Genomic DNA, 21,003 nt, shown 5'->3' with positions numbered 1-21,003 from the left:
ACTATGTTCAGAGATTTGTGTTGGAAGAGTTTTCTGGTACCGTGCATAAATTACGTAACACATATAATAACGAATTACTGAGAGAAAATGTTAAATTAACTCTAGCAGCTCGTGCAAAACCAATTGGTTTTTTTACACAAAAAGTACCATAAAGTTAAAAGTTGGAAGATTTAAAACTTGCTTTTCATATTGCATAGCTAATGAATCTCACCAAAAGATTTTTCATGATTTACAGATGTTATGTTTTCCCTTACTTAATTTTACGATTATGAAAGATTTTTAAAGATTTTTTAAATCGTGAAATTTGAATTCCTATTTTTTTATACTTAATGGACGGTTCCTTAACACTCAGAAAAACTTATTTTGCAGCGAAAAACGAAAAAATAATAGAATAATAGACAAAAATGTGATAAATAAATGGTTTCGAAAAAAATGTAGACTTCTCCAATTTAAACAATAGCTTCATCATCAAAATAGAAGTAATTAAGCATAATTCAACGGCTGATTATTTAAGACGCCGATTTTTACTTCGATTTTGTGTAAATTTCGACTTAAGCTGAAGAAAGTTAGATCAAACTATGAAATTGTGTTTGTTAACACTCATAGGTCTCACTTGCCCCAGATGCTGAAATGCACTGGGGTAAGTTAGAGCAGTTAACAAAAGGTAATAAATGAAAATAAATTACCTCTTTTTCGCTTGAAATAATTTGCAAGCACTCCAAATATTATCCTGGAACTGGAAAAGTTTGACTTTATTTGTTATTCTTATATTAAACAACAAATGTGGTAGAGTACGTTAATCTCACTTAGTGAATTGAAAATGATACATAAACAACAATAACATGTATGGTCTCTTTATGGTGGAAACAATAACAATTTTTGTATTCAAAGTATCTGTTGGTATGGTACCTATGTTTTCTACGAAGAACGTTTGCCTTAAAAATAGATAATAATAAAAATAATAGCTGTAGGTCTCACTTGCCCCGGGTACCTTACCTATACTATTCGTGTAGTATCGTTCCCGTATGCGTATTTGCCGAACTAAAGTTTATGCGAAAGCAGTTTTTAACCTTAAATATCTATTTTCCATAAAACCCTTCAAAGGTTTACCATAGCTATATTTGACATTTTAAAATACCCAATAGTTCATCTAAAAAAATAAAAACGGCAAATTTTATATTTTTCCTACAAACTACAATAGATAAGCTTCAATTGCTTCTAACAACACCTTTTTCCAGGTGACACCGTTTTTGATCTGCAGCTGGTTAAAAGTGTACCGATTCTAAAGTGCGCAGGCTTTATTGATACTCACTTTTCCAACTTACATTATTACAAGTTAAAAATCAAGTATATTTATTTTTATTTTTATAGTTTACATATTCAAAATTTTGTTTTTAGGGGCCCACTTTATAAGGTTTGCCCCGGGCCCCCCGAAGCCTAAATCCGGCACTGGCAACTCGTACTGGTAGATACTGGAGATTACTAGGGTGTGAATAAGTTCTATTAAAGTTGCTCAATAATAGGGTAACGGTTGAATTTTGGACCCCTAGAGGACATTAGTTTAAATTTAAGTCAAAATCAAACAGATTCAGAGGGTATTTACACATAATGATGGTGTTAGTAGATTCGTATAAGCCTCCACTGTGCGTTAAAAATACCCAAAAGGTCATTTCTGATGAAAATTTGATGAAAATAACTGATTTTTGAAGCATCAGTTTTCACTGTTTTGGACACCCCAATATATTTTGGACCCTCTTCAGTATATATTTTGGACACCCGGTGTTTAAACTCGTTTGAAACTATTTTGGAAGATTATGCCGCTTGAATAAGCTGGATCACATCCTAATTACTTGATTGACAAAGGCTGATTAGACGAACTTTGCGAATTTAATGCGCTAGAATGATAAACGTTTTTGTTTACATCTGCAAGTTTCCTCAGCACCGCAATCTCTTTTTGTAAACATGATTCAATACTCGCACGGATGACGAGATTGGCAAAATTTAATTTCAAGTCAAATAAGGATATTTCCAGTGAGGAAATGATTGCAGCACCTGCAGAGCATTCATATTTAACGAATGATTCTAAAATTTTCCGTCATCTCATCATTAAACCTGTGTAAGTTGTGATAATACGACCCAGGGGGTCCAAAAAATATGGGGGTCCAAATTATATTGGTTACCCTACGTCCCCATTGTTATCTATAGCACTATAGGGTGTACACTACACATTCTTATTTCACAACGAAATATTCCTGGAATAATTCCCAAAGACATTTCAAGAGAGTGTAATGATTTTTTATGAATTAATTTCCCGGTTTTGGAGGAATTCTTAGAGTTCCTGAGATTGTTCCCGTAAAAAAAATGTTCATCCTGGAATTCCTCCTTGGATTTCCACTCGTCATATTGCAAGAATTTTTCGAGGAACTTTCAGGGATTCTTTCAAAGATATCTGCAGCCTCCTACAGATTTCGCCAAAGAATCCCTCGGGGATTCTCAAACAGATTTTCTGGCCTGAGAGAAACATAGCAGAATTCCTCTATACATTTCTCTAGCAACTTCAAAGCTAAGGAATTCCTCTAAAAATGGCTTGGAATTCCTCCGGAAATTCTTTTAAATGTTGATCCAAGGCTTGCTCTAATGAAATCTCAAGGGATTCCTCCAAGAATATCTCTAAGAATTCATCCGGATATTTCTCTGGGGTTCCTCCCGGAAGTCTTCCAGGAATTCGGAATCCTCCAGAAAAGCATGCTTTTGGTATTCGAGACACGTTTGGAAGTTGACCATCAATGTTAACTCCAATTTAGAATGATTCGACTTGGATTTTTGATAATTATATATGGGAGTTTTTCGGCTTTCAGTCACGGAAAAAACGTTGATACTTCTATATCACTGCCAACGTTTTGATCTTTGTGCTGGGATCTTCCTCAGGGCTGGATCTTAATCAACTTGTGATAATCGTATTTTGCACACGATCGTTTGTCGGATTCTAAAAGATACTGCACTTTTCTCGTTCATCACCAGCACCCTAGTGGGATGTTGGGTGCGAGGTGCGAAAGGGAAACACTCTAGACATGAAATCAGCGGAACACAATACTGCGGTTGTTATCAATCGCCGTTCGGATTTTCATTCATTCATTCATGAATTTGTCTAGGAATTTCTCGGGGAATTCTTAAAGGAATTCCTCTAGAGCCACTTTGCTCAAACTATGGGTCACGATCCATCAGCCCCATTAGAAATACACACGTCATACGATATGGGCTAGCACAGACATTAATAGTAGGGGAGAACACCTCTTAGATTTCATTTCAAGAAATGAAATCGATTTGTGTAACAGAGGCGATAAACCTACCTTTACAAATGCTATTAGGCAGGAAGTTTTGGATTTGACATTGTGTAGCCCTACACTCTCGGAAAAAATCAAAAATTGGCATGTGTCAGAGGAAATTTCTTTATCTGATCACAAGCATATACTGTTTGAATATGAGGCTGGCTGTCAAATCATAGAAACTACTAGAAATCCCAGGAAGACTAACTGGGAGATCTACACCTCAAAACTTTTATCGGGAATGGATAACTTAAATGCCATTCAAAATTCTCGTCATGGGCTTGAAGAAAGCGCTTCGACACTTTCGAGCATAATTAAACAGGCTTTTCATGACAGTTGTGCACCAAAGAAACGCTCTTCTAATAGAGATGTTCCTTGGTGGAATAGTAACTTGCAAAAACTGCGACAGAGAACCCGGAAGTTATTTAACCGGGCTAAAAGAACACAACAGTGGGAACAATACAAAGAGTCCCTCACAATTTATAACAGAGAAATTCGAAGATCGAAGAGGATAAATTGGAGGCACACATGTGAAAACATTGAAAGTACTCCGATTGTTGCTAGATTGCAAAAAGTCCTCGCTAAAGATCATTCTATAGGTCTTGGAACTCTGAAAAAAGAAGATGGTTCTTTTACAAAGAGCTCAGAAGAAATCTTAGAAACAATGATGAAAACACACTTTCCGTGTTCCATTGTTGCTTTCACTGAAGACCAGAATACATCTGTATCGCAAACTGAGGCCAATGAAACCAGGAGATATATTCATGAAGATGATGAATCAACTGTGTTAGAAGGCACCAGGAGTGATGCATGCATTCTGGGCGATCAAATTATTACTGAACAAAAAGTTAAATGGGCAATTGATTCCTTTGAACCCTTCAAAGCGCCGGGTAGGGATGGAATTTTTCCTGTACTACTCCAGAAGGGTAAAGAAATCTTAACACCTATTTTAACCAAGTTGTTCCGATTAAGCTTATCACTAAGCCATATCCCTACAGCTTGGAGAGAAGTGCGAGTCACTTTTATCCCAAAGGCAAATAAGAAGGATAAATCATCACCAAAATCCTTCAGACCCATAAGTTTATCGTCCATTATGTTGAAAATAATGGAAAAAATACTAGGCGAGTATATCAAATCGTCATATTTAACAAAAAGCCCATTGAGCCAAAATCAATTTGCATATCAAGAGGGCAAATCTTCGGTAACAGCACTTCATAAGCTGGTTACAAAATTGGAAAGATCCTTTGAAGCAAAGGAGATTTCACTTGCTACGTTTCTTGATATTGAAGGAGCGTTCGATAACACATCTTACGATTCAATGAGGAATGCTATGTCAAGACGTGGTTTTGACAGATGCATTGTTGATTGGATTGGAGAAATGTTATCAAAAAGAGAGATATCATCTAACCTTGGCAATTCATTTATTACTGTTAGAGCAGTAAAAGGGTGCCCACAAGGAGGCGTACTATCACCTCTATTGTGGTCTTTGATAGTTGATGATCTTCTAAAAAAACTGGAAGCACAGGGCTTCGAAATAATTGGCTTCGCTGATGACATAGTCATACTAGTTCGTGGTAAATATGACAATGTTATCACTAACAGAATGCAAACTGCCTTAAATTTAGTCTCCTCGTGGTGCGATAAGGAAGGATTGAACATAAATCCTTCTAAAACCACGATCGTACCATTTACACGACGGAGAAAAATAGCAATTACTAACTTAAAACTGAAAGGAACTCTTTTGGAACTTTCAAATACCGTCAAGTATCTTGGAGTTTATCTTGACAGCAAACTAAATTGGAATTTACATCTTGAGCATGTAGTTGGTAAAGCTACAAGTGCTCTATGGATCAGTAAAAAGACTTTTGGTAAAAAGTGGGGATTGAAACCGAAAATGATTCACTGGATTTATTCGGCAATTGTGAGACCCAGAGTTACCTATGCGTCACTGGTCTGGTGGCCTAAAACAAATGAAAGATTAGCACAGAAGAAACTGGAAAAACTTCAAAGATTAGCTACTCTTTCAATTACTGGTGCAATGCGAAGTACACCGTCTAAAGCGCTTGACACTTTACTTCACCTACTTCCGCTGCATCAATTTGTTCAATCAGAAGCTGCAAAGAGTGCATTGAAGCTCAAAAGAACTACACAACTCTTTGATGGTTGTGGTATCGAGTTTATTATCTGTTCTATTATATCTGTGCCTAGACAACACCTGAATGACGACACCATGAACTATGACTATGACAGGTTGAATGAAGAGTAGAATGTAAACAAGCGTGCGGCTCGTAATCAGTGGTCCGAGTAATTACTACAAATTGACGACGAAAGTTGGGATAAATCCACAAATAAATCTACCTGTTTGATTGTTTTCTTTTACTACTTTGACGAAGCAAACGAGGTAAGTGATTTTTTTGTTTGGAAGGAGGAGAAAACTCCCTAATAAATAATCCTTTAATTCCATGCTTCAGTCCGAAGAAGAAGAATAGGAAGAAGGATTGTATGTGAGTGCAATACTGAAGACTCCGCGACAAGGCAGCGGCGAATTCCGCGACTGATTAGCGGCGCATTCCGTGACACGACAGCGGCGAATTTCGCGACAAGTAAGCGACGAAATCCTCGACACGGTAGAGGCGATATCCGCGCATGAAAGCGGCGTAAACCTCGGCAAGACAGAGGTGAAAGTGTTTCCTAAGGTAAAAGAAAAAGAACAAAAAAACAGAAATATAACCTTTAATGTATTGCAGAATGGATAGCAGCAAACTGATTGCTAACTTGCCTCCGTTTACCGTCGGAGATGTTCCCCTAACGGAGAGAAGGAATAAATGGTACACATGGAAGCGCGGCTTCGAAATTTGTGTCCGTGCTTCAAAGGTCACGAAAGGTACGGAAAAGAAGGACCTGCTGTTAGCTCAAGGTGGGTTTGAGCTACAGGAAATATTTTTCAATATTCCTGGTGCGGATGTCGAGGAAGACGTTGAGGCGGGTGTTGATCCGTACGAAGTGGCGATTGAGAAATTGGATGATTATTTTGCCCCACAACGACACGACGCACACGAGCGATACATTTTCTGGGGGATGAAACCTGAGCCTGGCGAGACCCTCGGAAAATTTTTGATGCGAGCACAAGTGCATGCAGCCAAGTGCAACTTTGGGAAAACAGCTGCTGAAAGTTCATCGATTGCTGTTGTCGATAAAATTCTTCAGTTCGTACCAGCTGGACTGCGCGAAAGAATGCTGCAAGATTCGGGATTGAATTTGGAAGAGCTTCAAAAGCAGATTAATGCGTATGAGATTTCACGATCTGCGAGTGAACAAATTGGTGGGCAAGTGATCTTGCAATCGAAGAGTTCTAATGCTGAAAGCCTTAATCGTGTGAAAGCTTCCTGTCGATATTGTGGACGTTCACATTCGTTCGAGGATCCATGTCCAGCGAGGAATAAGTCATGTGCAAGTTGTGGAAAGCGCGGACATTTTCGTGCTGTCTGCCGAAATCGTAATGATAATCCAGTGCCATCCACCTCTCGAGCTCCAATGAAGAGACCTTTCGGAGAAGCTTACAGAAGTCATGCGGAACATCCTCAGGGACAACAACGGAAGTTCGTCAAACGGGTGAATGCTATTGACGACGCGACTTCAACCGATAAAGGAAAACCCGACGAACTGGTTGAGATGGTATCTTCTGCGAACGATTTGGATGACATGGTGTGGGTAAAAGTAGGAGGAATTTTGATCGAAATGCAGATTGATTCAGGAGTTCAATCGAATATAATTGACGATTCAACCTGGGAAACTATGTGCAGAGACGGAGTACAAGTTCTCTCCGACTTGATGCCCTCTGATAGAAAGTTCAGAGCGTATGCTCAAAATGACAACTTGAGAGTCACTGTCATGTTTGATGCGGAAATTGAAATAGCTGACGGAAACAACAGTCGAGGCGAAGTGGCCCGGTTTTACGTCATCCAAGGGGGACCTCAGCCGCTGTTGGGCAGGCATACAGCCAAGCAGCTGGGAGTGTTAATCGTAGGACTACCAAGTCAGCACGAGTTGGTTCAGCATGTTGAAGTGTCAAAACCATTTCCGAGTTTCCGTGGAGTGGAAATACTTTTACCAGTCGACCGTTCAGTTGAACCAGTTTCGCAGAGATTGAGAAGGTTGCCGTTTGCTACGTTGGAGCGCGTGGAGAAGAAGCTTGAGGAGCTGCTCGCCAATGATATCATCGAACCAGTATTCGAACCGAGTCGCTGGGTATCACCGATGGTTGTAGTGGTGAAGGATAGCGGTGACATCCGTTTATGCATTGATATGCGGCAGGTGAACAAGGCTATTTTGCGTGAGACACATCCTCTTCCTACAATCGACGACATTAGATGGAAGTTAAACGGAGCAACTTGTTTTTCGAGATTGGACATCAAAGATGCTTTCCATCAGCTGAAACTGGCAGATGAAAGCAAACCGATGACCACCTTTATAACACATAAAGGTGAGTAAACACACAGCTATTCGTGAAACAGTCTGAAATGTTTCTTTGCGTAGATTTTAAAGATGAAATAAATTTTTCGTGAAATCATAGCTTAAACTTTTTTTTTATAAATGTTATAGGTTTATTCCGTTACAAGCGCTTGATGTTTGGAATCTCATGTGCCCCAGAAGTATTCCAAAAAACTCTCGAGCAGATTCTATCAAGTTGCGACCATTGCATCAATTTCATTGACGACATCATCGTCGCAGGACGTACTGAACAAGAGCACGATGAGGCACTTAAGAAAGTTTTACATAAACTTCGTGAATATGACATTCTGTTAAATCAATCCAAATGTCAATTTAAGTTGTCTGAGATTGAGTTTGTTGGTCATCGATTCGGTGCTTTTGGAATGGCTCCATCACAAAGTAAAATTGAAGCCATCAAGTCATTCAGAGCTCCAAAAACTTCTGAAGAGGTACGGAGTTTCCTCGGTCTCGTGAATTATGTTGGAGCATTTATTCCAGATTTGGCCACGGTATCGTTTCCACTCCGGGAGCTCACTAAAGCACAATCTATTTTCAAGTGGGAGTATGAGGAGCAAGAAGCTTTCGACCATCTTGTTTCATTGATTAGTGACGAGAAGAATTTGGCCCATTTCGACCGTAATCTCAAAACAAGAGTAGTTGCCGATGCGTCACCTGTTGGATTGGGTGCAGTCCTTCTTCAATTCTATGAAGGAATTCCCAGAGTTGTATCATATGCAAGTAAGAGTTTGTCAGAAACTGAACGAAGATACGCTCAAACCGAAAAGGAGGCTTTGGCTCTGGTTTGGGCGGTGGAAAGGTTTCAAATTTACTTGTTAGGAATTCGTTTCGAATTGGAGACAGACCACAAACCGCTCGAAGCCATATTTTCCGCCAATTCAACTCCTTGTCTTCGCATTGAACGCTGGGTATTGCGGTTGCAATCATTTACCTATGATGTCATTTACCGGAAAGGGAAATCCAATATAGCAGATCCGCTCTCTCGTCTACCAAGTGCAGGAGAGCTGAAGGAGTTTGATGAAGATTGTGAGGTCTACATTCGCAATGTGATTGAACTGACTGCCATTGACGTGAACGAGCTAGAAAAAGCTTCCGAAGAAGATATTGAGCTACAATCCATTCGTGAATGTTTGGATCACGGGGTGTGGAATTATACATCAGAGGTGATAAAACCGTATCATGCATTCCGAAACGAGCTTGGCAAAGTGGGAAGTTTAATAGTTCGAGGGTCCAGATTGGTTATACCAGGCAGTCTGCGGCAGCGTATGTTACAACTAGCACACGAGGGTCACCCAGGTCGCACGAAAATGCAACAACGGTTGAGGTATTCCTGCTGGTGGCCTGGAATGGATGATATGATCGCCCGTATGGTAGCCACTTGTGAAGGATGTAGGCTTGTCAGCCAACCGGAACGGCCCGAACCTATGCAAAGAAGGAAGCTACCCGAAGCACCATGGATGGATATCGCGATAGATTTTCTCGGACCGTTGCCTTCCGGTGACTATCTGTTAGTCGTAATTGACTATTTCAGTAGATATAAAGAGGTAGAGATAATGCGGAAGATCACGGCTTCAGAAACTGCGGAACGGTTAGAGCAAATTTTCATCAGACTTGGATATCCGCAAACCATAACATTAGACAACGGTCGCCAGTTCGTGAGTACAGAGTTTGAGCAGTATTGTGCCCGTCGTGGGATCGTTTTGAACAAAACGACTCCGTATTGGCCACAAGAAAATGGTTTGGTGGAACGTCAAAATCGATCATTGGTTAAGAGACTCAAAATTAGTCAGGCTTTGAAGCAGGATTGGAAACGAGATCTGTTAGTATATCTGCAAATGTACTATTCAACTCCTCATAGCACAACTGGTAAAACTCCTAGCGAGCTTATGTTCGGTAGAAACATTCGTACTAAGTTACCATGCTTATCTGATGTTTCTTCAGCTGTAATGTCCCCTTCGGACTTCCGAGACCGCGATCAACAGCTTAAAGATAAAGGGAAAGAGGAGGAAGATCAACGTCGTAAAGCGAAAGCCTCAAGTATCGACATTGGAGATCGGGTGCTTATGAAAAACGTTCTTGGTGGAAACAAACTAACAACGACGTATGGGCCAGCGGTTATGACTGTCGTTTCAAAGCAAGGTCCACGTGTCACCGTTCAAAATAATGAAACAGGCAAGGAGTATGATCGCAATTCAAGTCACCTCAAAAGGATTCCAGTGGAGCCCTCAGCAGTGATTGAGCCCGCGGTGCAAGAATATGCCTCGCCTTGCGTTTCTTCTGCAGAAGATCGAGTTGAAGAGTCTCGGAATCTTTTGGACATTTCTCGGAATATCACCAATGACGAGGATACAGCTGAACATCAATCTAGTGTTGTCCCGGATGCCACCCAAGCAGCGCCAGGTAGACTTAGGCGCAACATAAAGAAACCTGAACGTTACAAGGACTGTGTAATGAAATTTTAAATCTGTAATGTGAACTTTGTTTAAATAAAAAAAGGGAGATGTGGTATCGAGTTTATTATCTGTTCTATTATATCTGTGCCTAGACAACACCTGAATGACGACACCATGAACTATGACTATGACAGGTTGAATGAAGAGTAGAATGTAAACAAGCGTGCGGCTCGTAATCAGTGGTCCGAGTAATTACTACAATGGTAACCTGAGAGGGCATCTTAGTATTCTGAAAACAATTAGTATCGGCTCTCTCATCGTAAATAATAGTGATTGGATGAGCAAAAGATACAATTTTGAACGCTCTTTTGAAGTGATTAATCCAGGGCGAAATCTGTGGACAAATGGTGGCCCAGAACTACACCCAGGATCAATCGTATTTTACACTGATGGTTCAAAATTGAACGGCAGGCGTGACTGGCCCCGGGATTAACATATCAATTCCTATGGGCAAGTGGCCTACAGTTTTTCAAGCTGAAGTCCAGGCGATTTTGGAATGCAGTAATATTTGCTTACGCAGAAACTACAGACATTCAACAATTTGCATGATGTCTGATAGCCAAGCAGCTCTAAATGCTTTGAAATCAGCAACATGCTCTTCTAAACTTGTATGGGAGTGTATTCAGTCACTTCAACAGTTAGCTTGCCGTAATCAGGTGAAGCTATTTTGGGTTCCAGGGCACTGTGGAATTGAAGGAAATGAACAAGCCGATATGTTAGCAAGACTTGGATCGTCTCATCAATTCATAGGGCCTAAACCATTTTGTGGTGTGTCTGGTTGTTTTCTCAGACTGGAGTTTAAAGCATGGGAACATGAGAAAATAAAATCCAACTGGGAAAACACCACTATTGCGAGGCAGTCGAAACGTTTCATAAAGCCGGACGTTTCAAGTACTCGTAAAATTCTAGAACTTTCTAAAAAAGATCTCAGTTCTCTTACTGGCCTTCTAACAGGTCATTGTCCGAGCCGGTATCATCTGAAGCTAATTGGAAAACTTCAAGATGATGTATGTCGCTTTTGCGGCATAGATACAGAAGACTCGGAGCATTTGTTGTGCCGTTGCCCGGCAATTGCAGCTAAAAGAATTAGGTTCTTCGACAAGGGGCTGATAGAACCCCTTGATGTCTGGAGAACAAACGCCAATGCGGTAGTACAGTTCATCCGAACTGTGGCACCGTGTTGGGATCATGCTTACAGTCAAGGTTTGATTATTGCTAACTCCAACGGTGATACGTCAACTTGACATAGCTAAACTAAACTGGGGCATTTGTCACAATAGATCTAAAAACAGGTCGCAGTGACTTATATACCCAACAAGGAATAAACAAAAAAAAAATACGCACGTCGGTAAAAAAGTTAGGGAAAGGCTGCTCTAGGCCTTCCTCTAGGAATTATTTCAGGTGTTCGTTTTGGAATACCTTTAGGTCAACACGAAATTTCTCTGGCCATTCCTTCACCAGTTCCTCTGTGAGTCCATTTTTCTCTGTGGAGTCTGGCATTTCCTCTGAAAATGACTATAGTGATTTATTAGAAAATTCTTCTCCTCTGGGAATTTCTCTAACGATCTAACGATTCTTAAATAATTCTCCTAGAAATTCCTCCAGGAATTGCTCTTGGAGCTTCTCTAAAGATTTCTTCAGGAGTTCTTCTAGGGATTCCTCGAAGATTTCCACTACGTTTTTCTCCGAGAATTCCGCAAGAAAATCCTCCGAAAACTTATGCGGCCTCGGACGATGTTCTTGAACGCCTGAGAACATGAGAGACTCTACCATTTGTCCCAGCAAGAAGACGTGTCTGCTAGGGGTTACGTGAGTGGTTGATACAACAATCCAGAGTCATCCCTCAGAATAACGAGCGTGTGGAACGAATGGACCGCCGTTCCTGTACTCCGAGCGCAGAGTAAACATCTAAAGATCAACGGAGATCATCAAATAAGTAATGAAATGTGTTTATAAGATTTAATGGTTGAGGTATCTGGCTTGATCTGCATATTGTGTCAATGCCAGGTTTGCAAACAGTAGAAACAAATAAACTCAAAGGAGCATAAATTGCAATTAAAGTCAGAAAATATAACGGCCGTTGATCTACGGGCCATCGCGCAGCAGTAAGACGTGTAGTACACAGGGTCAAATATTTGACAAGGAAAGAACTCAAGAAACAACATCAGTTTGACACTAATGAAAATTCGATCGAGTCAAACAAGATGTTTGAGCATTGGTTTCTTTTTGGACAAATATTTGACCCTATGTACTAACAGCTTAACGCTATGTCTGCTGAATCTCGTTGTAAAACATAAAAGAAAGAGTTGGTGAGAAGAACGTGACAGAAGTGTTTTGCAATTTGAAGGAGGAGCTACCGATCGCTATCCGGAGCAGAAGCACGTCAGGGAGAAAATGAGACATCTTCGTAGACTTTAAAATAAACACTTTCGCTTGAAAAAGCTTCACTTGATGCCAAACAAAAACACTGAAGCTGTCGTGGTTCAGCACTCAAAGGTAGACGTTTGGCAGTTATCTCGAATAAAGTATCCAGAGTCTAGGTTTCCTATCTTTTCTGGAAAGCTTTCAGAATCGATGATCTTTCGTGATAATTGCAAGTCCACACGGCAACAAGTAGTTGAACAGGATATAGATAAGTTCAACTATCTAAGTTCATCGCTAACAAATTACCCAAATTCAAACTACTACAGAAAACTTCACCCTGGCTTAAATCACTATGTTGAACTCCAAGAATCGAAAAACCCATCACAGAGGATCATTTAACATCAAAGTTAGCACTTTGTTATCGGCTCTTTCCGAAACTAGATAACAACACGACTGGGAAACGCACCATGGATCTAGATATATCCCATCATCGTATGAAGCCATTGAAGATTTTTTGGAGATCCATCAAGACCAGTGGTTCCCGCTTCCGTGCCAGCATCTATTGCATCGGGCAATTCGTCATATATGTCGTGCAAGCCTGAAGTTCTACGTGCTTCCGAAGACTATTTAAAACTCACCTCAGTAAAGCTTTGATGTTTCGTCCTGGAATCCGCCTGCAGAAATCGTTATCGCTGATCCAACCTTCAATAAATCCAGATAAGTCGATGTCAACTTGCGAATGCGAGCGTGTTGGAATGGTTTGGATGTAAGTTGAAATTTCATTCGCGTGATGGCGACGAACACACTCAAAGATACCGCCCGGATGTGCTGTAGAGAAGCTTGAAACCCCAATTCAAACCCTGTCCATCCTTAAAGTATTTGTGACTTTCTAATCTCGAGCTGCCACTTTGGCCGCGTCCAGTACTAACTGTTCTACATAAGAATACATCTGTATATAATTAATACCGACATGAATATCGGCTCCGTAATGCGTTAAAGCGATTGAGCCTTAATTAAATGAATTAGATAAAAAAAAAAGTCGATGTGAGTTTATGAGCAGTCATTTTCTACAATTTTCTGTTGAATGCGCAGCAGATGCTGTCTAACGAGCTGTGATGGATTGTTCCAGGCGAACTACCTGAAACTTCTGTTGTATGCTAGGTTGTAGCACAGTAGCATCTTCGCCGGTGACTATGAAACAGCTTCACGAACTGTTAGCTCGATTCTGGATATGAGAAAGATGCCGCCGTCTTTTGATCGAGAAGTCGACATGTGAACCCATATGTTCGAGCAGACTTTTACTCGACTGGGATGAACACTGTCAAAACGGAAGCATATACTGGAACAATAGTGAAGAAAGAGTACCTAACGATGGAGAAACGTCTCAATGCTTCAGCTAGTTCAGCTACTTCACAACATGTTTTGGGGAAATTCTGTTGATGAGGGCTCACGTACGGAACTTCATCTACTCGGTAGTATGAACACATGCGCTCAAGATGGAGCAGCGCAATATCCACTAGGCGCAATCAGCAGAGGTCAAAAAGAGCGGTTGACAGGCTCGCATACAATGGAGCCTGTAAACAGCTCTGCTAGGAGGTTTTGGAACTTCTACATAGGCTTTAACTCCGGTAAGTGGTATTCCAAAATTCGAAAATTTAGAATAGAACAGGACAATGCAGACATTAGGCATTACGTGGCAGCCAGCTTCGGATACGCTTAAGATTGAAGTTTCAGACTAGAGGTTGGACGAACCAATCACGCATGATATTGTTCTATCCAAATTAGCGCGGCTGTTTGAACCTTACGGGCTCGTTGGACCTCTATACATACTGTAGTAGCTCAAGGCAAGCTCTTCTTTCAAAATCTTTAAAAAACGAAGTACTCCTGCGATGAACTGCTGAGCGACAAGCATGACGACGTTCAGAACGAACCTTTGCGAACTGGATGCTGCACCTGTTCCTCAATGGGTTAGTTTCGGAAAGTACGTGGTCTCCTGCGAATTCTAAGCCGAAACTAAGCTCGGGGTTTGATGAGTTGTGAGTTTCACAGACGTTACCCTAAAAAGACGGGTCTCTGGTGTGTTACTTGGGGTCCGAGGGGGTTTCTGGAGGTCAGTGACTTCTCAGGATATTTCAGATAATTTTAGGGGGTTGACAGGAGCGTTATAGGGTGTTTCGGAGGGTCTTAGGTGCGTTACAAAAGGTCTGATGAGATATCAGGTGGTTTTCGGTGGTATTTCAAGAAATTTTGGACAAGATTTCGGATGATTTTCAGCGAGTTCACAGCCGTTTTCGGGGGTTTAGGAGTGTCTGTCGGACCTGGTCCGAGGGGATTTCAGGGGGTTTTCGATAGCATTTCAGGAAGATTCAAAGGATTTTCAGAAGATTTCGGAGGAGTTACAGAAGCGTTTTTTGGAGATTTCAGAAGATCTCATGTGCGTTACAGGGGATCCGAGGGAGTTTCAGGGGTTGGCGGATCCGTTTCAGGAAGTTTAAAAATATTTTCAGCGGTTTTCAGAGACGTATTGTATTGGGCGATTCCATTGAGTTTCAGTGGCGTTCATGGGAGTGTGGGGGTCAAGCCCGTGCACAAGGGGGGGGGGGGGTTCAGTCTTTGGGTTGTAAACCCCCCCATTACCGATGCTCCATACACTAGGCGCCCCTCTGCCTATTGCCGAAATAGGGAAAACCCCTCCCTTCTGTGCACGGGCCTGGTGGGGGTATATTTGGAAGGGTTCAACAGTATTTTTTAAATCATTTAGGATCACAGCCCTGAGATAAGCTTAAGGGGGATCTCAGAGGCGTTTTAAAGCGTGGCATAAACGTTTCAAGCAGTTTCAGAAGGGATTGAAGACGTTCCAGACTGGTTACGTTTGTAGATTAGATGAGCTTTACTCATTTACTTAAACATTGGATCTACCAGACTGCGGAAAATCTCACGTGAACTGCAAGGAATCAAAGAATTTATCCAAGAATTTCTCCAAGACTTCCTCTCAGCTTTCTAGGAAGCCCTAGATCTTTCTGAAATAGCTCCAGAAATTCTTCATGAATTACTCTAGAGGTTCCTAAGCCTTCTTCTGGAATTTCTCTAAAACTTCTCTTCAGAGATTCCTCGAGAAACTTGTATAAGGACTTGGGGTTTTGTTTCTATAGATATTCTACCAGGAACATCTGTACGAGTTTCTTTGGGTATTTATCAAGGTATCTTTTAGGGAATTTCGCTGGGAATTTCCCCAAAGAATCCTTCAAGATCCTCAAGGAATATCTACTGAGATTTCTAAAGAAACTCGATTATTATTTCTATTGCTTCAGATGATTTCTGGTTGGACTATTGAAGGAATCTTGCAGAAGAACTAAATTTCACCCTTATATTTTTGACAAAATAACATTTCGGGACACCCTACCCCAGTTTTAAATCCGTCTCCGCACATTTGACGACCATCAGATAAGCAACTGACAACCAGAAATCCATCGGGATCGATTTCCATCACTACCTCAACCGTCAACCGTCCACACTACGCAAGGTTTCACTTTCCGTCCCGAAATTATTTATTTTACGATCCTCCACGCTCTCGTGTAGGCTTTTATTATTCGCATAATTAATATCCAGTTTGTCTGATTACATATCAATTATTTCGCCTACCAACCGAACCTAACCGATCCGGGGGCTCTGATCGATCGATCGATCGATACCTATCTATACGTAATTAAGAGGGTTTCCTTTTCCCGCGATCGGAGACGCGTTTTCCTTAACAAATCGCATTCGTGTCCAGATACCTATAGTTGGAAGCGTCGATCAGCTTCTTTTCGGTTGCTGTGTGCTAATTTGGTCAATCCACATCCACACCACACATCGCACGGATATTGAATTCGGATTTTACGATTTTCAAACTTGTGTGGTGTTGGCTGGGGGAGGTGGACGAAAGATAAATAGGAGCACGAAAACTCGGGTCGATCGGGTACGGCGGCGATGCGTCGTAAAAATTACATAAAATTACAATTAAATTTAAATTATTCGAGTTCGAGTTTGACTTGGTTTGGATTGGGGAACTGTTGGAAAGTTGGGGTTGATTGATTCAGTAGTAGCAGCTGGTGGTGGCCCATAAAATCAAAGTCGATTGGGTGGGATTAACAGAGAAAGATATAATTTAGTGAACCGAAACAATTCGCAGACAATGTTAGAAGTTGTGCTGAATGTTGATACGGCCTGTCGCCGAGTAAACTATGCGAATTCCATCAGGTAGCAGATTGATTAGCATCCGAATGGTACTAAGTAGTGACCTGGTGGCACACGTATTGGTGATCATTCAAATTCATTGTCAGACAACCTGGATGTTATTTGATCTTTTTTTTTTGTTTCATAATAGTGTTTTGATTCCATTACTCGACACTTTTATGGAGCCTATGCAATCATGGAGGAATTTTTAGATGAGTTCGTAACGTTCCTCATGAATAAATCAATGACGGAATTCCTAGAGAAATCCTTAATGGAATTTCTGGAGGACCCCATAAAATCTGAAGTGTTTTCTATAAGAATGATTGGGGAAATCCCTAGAAGATTTTTTAAAGAAATCCCTAAACATATTCCCAGATAAGTTACCAAAGGAGCTCTGGAAGAATCCCGAAAAGAATTCTTTGGCGAATCTCTAGAGGAATTCCAAAGCTCGTGGAGGAATCCCTAGTTTGGTTCCTTGAATTACCCCTAGAGGAATTCTTGGAGGTATCACAATGAACGGGAATTTCTGGATAAATTCCTTGAGAAAATTCTGAAACAAACTTTGAAGAAAACTCTGGAGGAATCTTTAGAAAACTTTTTAGGAAATTCTTTAAGAAATTGCAGGAATTTTTTTTTAAAGAAATTGCAGGAAGAAGTTGCCAATCGATTGTTTTGGCAATTAGGAGCAGTTCCTTGATGAATATCTGGAGAAATCGAAGAAAGATTGTCTGACTTTCTATGATATACCTTAGATTGAAAGACTCAATTTTGAATTGCACAGTTTTGATAAAGATTTCCTCATGAGGTGCACAATCTATGTCACATAACTAAAGTATATTCTTTTTTATGATTATTTACAGGTATACCACAGGAATACTGCCAACAGTCTACGGATGAATCATGTTCTGCAGGTAATTAGTTTAGTTTTTTACATTTAAGAAACTGGAAATTTTGAGAATATTACTTCACTCAATCATGATGTTCCAATCCAAATCAGTAGAACACCTGTCCACTAACGATTCACGTTCGCGCGTCCGGTCCAAGTGTGTAGGTACCGTTTTCATGCTATGCTCTGTTTATCCACAACCGTCAAGGAAGGACACGCCCCTTTGCGCTCTGCTGGGCTGTGAGGCATCACATGTGCCATGTGCCCTGTGCTGTGACTTGTACCGAACTGTGGAAATCCGTCTATGCATGAAGTTGCAATTTATAATTATGGTCCATTTCACGCAACTACGCGCAATCCGTCTCCAAAGTCTCGAACTGACGTCTCGAACGCAGGTTGGTCGTAATACACCTAAAAAATACTCCAAAACACTGTGTTAAGTCAAACAACTGCATCAAGTCGGTGGACACGAATGACTCACAATAAAAAATCAATAAAAAGTTTGTACATTTATCTTTATCTATGCTATAAAACTTCTAAATGATGATGAAGATAATTGAATTGTTGAACCCATGATTTTCGGATTTTGCAATTGCAAATAGCATAAATTAAAAAGTTAAAATAATAAAAAACACACACACATTTTTACCGATTGAACCAACAATTGTTAACAATTCATGTTTATTTTGTTTTAAAATTTCTGTGCGAATGTTGTACACGATAAACAATTGTTTTTATAGAAATATTGCAAAATTTGTAGCACTTTTTCCACTCTGCAGTAGCCTTACAATTCTTAGCATTTGTCAAAGTTTTACCGCAGATATAAAAAATAATCAAAGATTGCAACAATGATGAGCAACAATCTGATTTCAGTAGATTTGTTAAACAGAATGCTTTAAAACTATGAATACAAACTGTCATCGGTGAAGTATGCAAAGGTATCAATCAGACCTACCGATAGCAAATGATTATGATCATGAATAAATAATAAGTTTGACAGTAACTCTAGCTTTACACAAAATTGCAGTATAGGAAATCAAGTATAGTTCTCAGCAGTGTTGCCAGACATGCATTTTTATATGTTTGTTTTTTTATCAAAAGTTTTTTCGGTAAACATCGTACTGCCTGCAGCGTTGGTTGTTTGACATTCCATAAAGCATCCACCGTTAAATGTTATTTAAGCTTATCCTGTTTTTTTTTTTTTTGCTTTTTCAATCATTTTTAACACAGATCTGTACGAATATCACAGTTAAACAATAATATAAATTCGTTGATCTGTTCTCGAGCCAAATTGTGACATGGAAACACCATTTCATTGCATTCTATATCAGTAAAGTTTTGCTTTTTTACTTTGATTTTTCTTTTGAATAATTATTTTTCATTAATTCCAAATTCAGTTTTTTTTTATAAAATTGCCTTTTCTATCTGCTTTTTAAAACGTATTCTTAGAAGAGTTTGTCGAAGGAATTGTACAAGGAATTATTTATCAAAGGAAACTATAAAACGAAACTCTTAACATACTCTTGGAAATTTTCAACCAAGAATGCGTTTGAAATTTCGGTTCCTTCGGCATTTACTACTTCTTCGATTGATTTGCAAAATTGGTTCCAAGTTTCCAAGTTTCTTCCATAATTATTCTGAGAATTTTTTCGGCGTATATTATGAATTCCTTTGGGAACTCCTTTAACCCTTCAGCGCGCGCGCTGTTGTAAAAAGTACAACAGCACCAAAAAACCTCGCTCGTTGTATACAACGTGCGCGCGGTGCAGTTTCGGTTGCTTGATGGCGCGCGTCCTGGAAGGTTAACCATTATATTGAATTTTTGTCGACTACTTCTTCGGAAACTTCTTCGGCAACTGCTTTTGAAATTATTTCGAAAAAATCTCTGGAATTCCTTTAAGAATAGATTCATCATTTCCATTGGAGTTTGTTTTGGAAAATCCTTCTGTTATTGTTGAAAATATATTCTGATTTGTCTATGCAAATGGCTTCTGTAGCAATTCCTTTGAAAATTGATGTAATGATTGCTTTATAAATTATTTTGAAAATTCTTTGGGAGTTCCTGTGGAAATTTTATTAGAAAAGTGACTTTTTTCCGTCAAGATTTTTTCTGAGAAGTTTTTCCGAAAATTTCTCCACGGGTTTGCTTCATGAGTTACTTAAGAACTTTATCCGGAAACTAATTAAAACTTTCCTCCCGGAAAACTTCTTAAGTTTCTCTGGATATTTCTTCAAGAGTAACCCTGGAATTGCCTCAGTAGTTTTTTTTTCTAGAGTTTTTTTTTCAATAATATCACCGAGAACTCCTTTGGGAGTTCTTCCGGGAAATACTTTTAAGTTATTGTCCGTAAATTCTTTCAGAAGTTCACCGGGATTTTTCTTTATTTTTTTTCCAAATATTCCTCCAAGAGATCTTTAAAGAATTACCTTCAGAGTGTTTTTTTTATTATTTTTTTATGATTTTTTACTGGAAATTTCTTCGAGAGTTTCACACTTTTCCGGAAATTTCACCAAGAATTTCTCCAGCAGTTCCCTTGAGAATTCATCCGTGAGCTCCTGCAAAGATTCCTTTCAGATGTGCCTTAGCAATTTCCTAAAGAGTTTCACCGAGAGCTTCTCTAAAATTCCCCCAGGAATTTCTTCGGGATTTTTTTTTCTATAACTTATTTATGAGCTCCTTCTGAAACTTTTGTTGAAGATTTTTTTAGAAATTCTAACAGAAATTTCTCGTTAATTCTTTCACGAGTTTCTCAAAAAAATTCTTCAGGAGTTTCTTACCAAATTACTTTCGGGGTTTGGAAATCCTTTTATTTTTTTTTTAATTCCTGTAGGAGCATCTCATTGGAGTCCTTCTCAATTCTACACCTGGTCTTTTTAAGCATTATTCTTCTCGGATTCCTCAGAATAACCTGAGATTCGTTCAAAGGAAAATTTAGAACTATTTATAAGAATTCCCAAAATCTTTAGCAAATTTCAAGGATTCCCTCTGTTATTTTTGCAATCAAAAATATTTCTTTAATCTTGTACCGACTCTTCGAACCCTCTAAGCAGAATACCCTCTTCGAATGAGTGTAATCAGTTTTGTACCTTTTAATTCCGCCCTATATAAATGGGGTGGAATTAAAAGGTACAAAACTGATTACACTCATTTGAAAAAAAAAATACTTTAATGTTGAAACACACTTATTTTACGTTCCATTATCATTTCTATTATAAAATTGTCAAGCAATTCCGCAACATGTTTTACTGA

The 21,003-nt window shown here is 39.6% G+C and overlaps 2 protein-coding genes across 3 annotated transcripts in view; both read left to right on the top strand.

Moving 5' to 3' along the window:
• The window catches only part of LOC109423928 (bone morphogenetic protein receptor type-1B), a 726,945-nt gene that overhangs the window by 469,547 nt on the left and 236,395 nt on the right, over positions 1-21,003 (top strand). Inside the window, exon 2 of one of the 2 annotated variants that reach the window (XM_062849818.1) lies at positions 17,728-17,778. The exons of the other annotated variant lie outside the window; for it this stretch is intronic. Coding sequence (XP_062705802.1) covers positions 17,728-17,778 — 51 coding nt within the window. The remainder of the gene's footprint in view (positions 1-17,727; positions 17,779-21,003) is intronic. 2 annotated transcript variants of the gene reach the window in all.
• On the top strand, positions 5,486-10,297 carry LOC134288671 (uncharacterized). Its single transcript, XM_062854202.1, has 6 exons — positions 5,486-5,727; positions 5,798-6,022; positions 6,074-7,809; positions 7,929-8,453; positions 8,790-9,701; positions 9,777-10,297. Exons 3-6 carry the CDS (start codon positions 6,075-6,077, stop codon positions 10,295-10,297), a joined length of 3,693 nt encoding a protein of 1,230 aa, XP_062710186.1. The 5' UTR covers positions 5,486-5,727; positions 5,798-6,022; position 6,074.

This window comes from Aedes albopictus, chromosome 2 (genome assembly GCF_035046485.1).
Source record: "Aedes albopictus strain Foshan chromosome 2, AalbF5, whole genome shotgun sequence".
NCBI lineage: Eukaryota > Metazoa > Arthropoda > Insecta > Diptera > Culicidae > Aedes > Aedes albopictus.
Note: the sequence above shows the minus strand (reverse complement) of the source record. Positions and strands in the feature narration are given on the sequence as shown.

Bases quoted from the DNA above. Each gene is read 5' to 3' on its own strand.
- LOC134288671 (XM_062854202.1), top strand. From the start codon at position 6,075: ATGGATAGCAGCAAACTGATTGCTAACTTGCCTCCGTTTACCGTCGGA. The intron at 7,810-7,928 runs GTGAGTAAACAC...TAAATGTTATAG, and splicing joins CACCTTTATAACACATAAAG to GTTTATTCCGTTACAAGCGC. The intron at 8,454-8,789 runs GTAATCTCAAAA...TTTACCGGAAAG, and splicing joins GAATTTGGCCCATTTCGACC to GGAAATCCAATATAGCAGAT.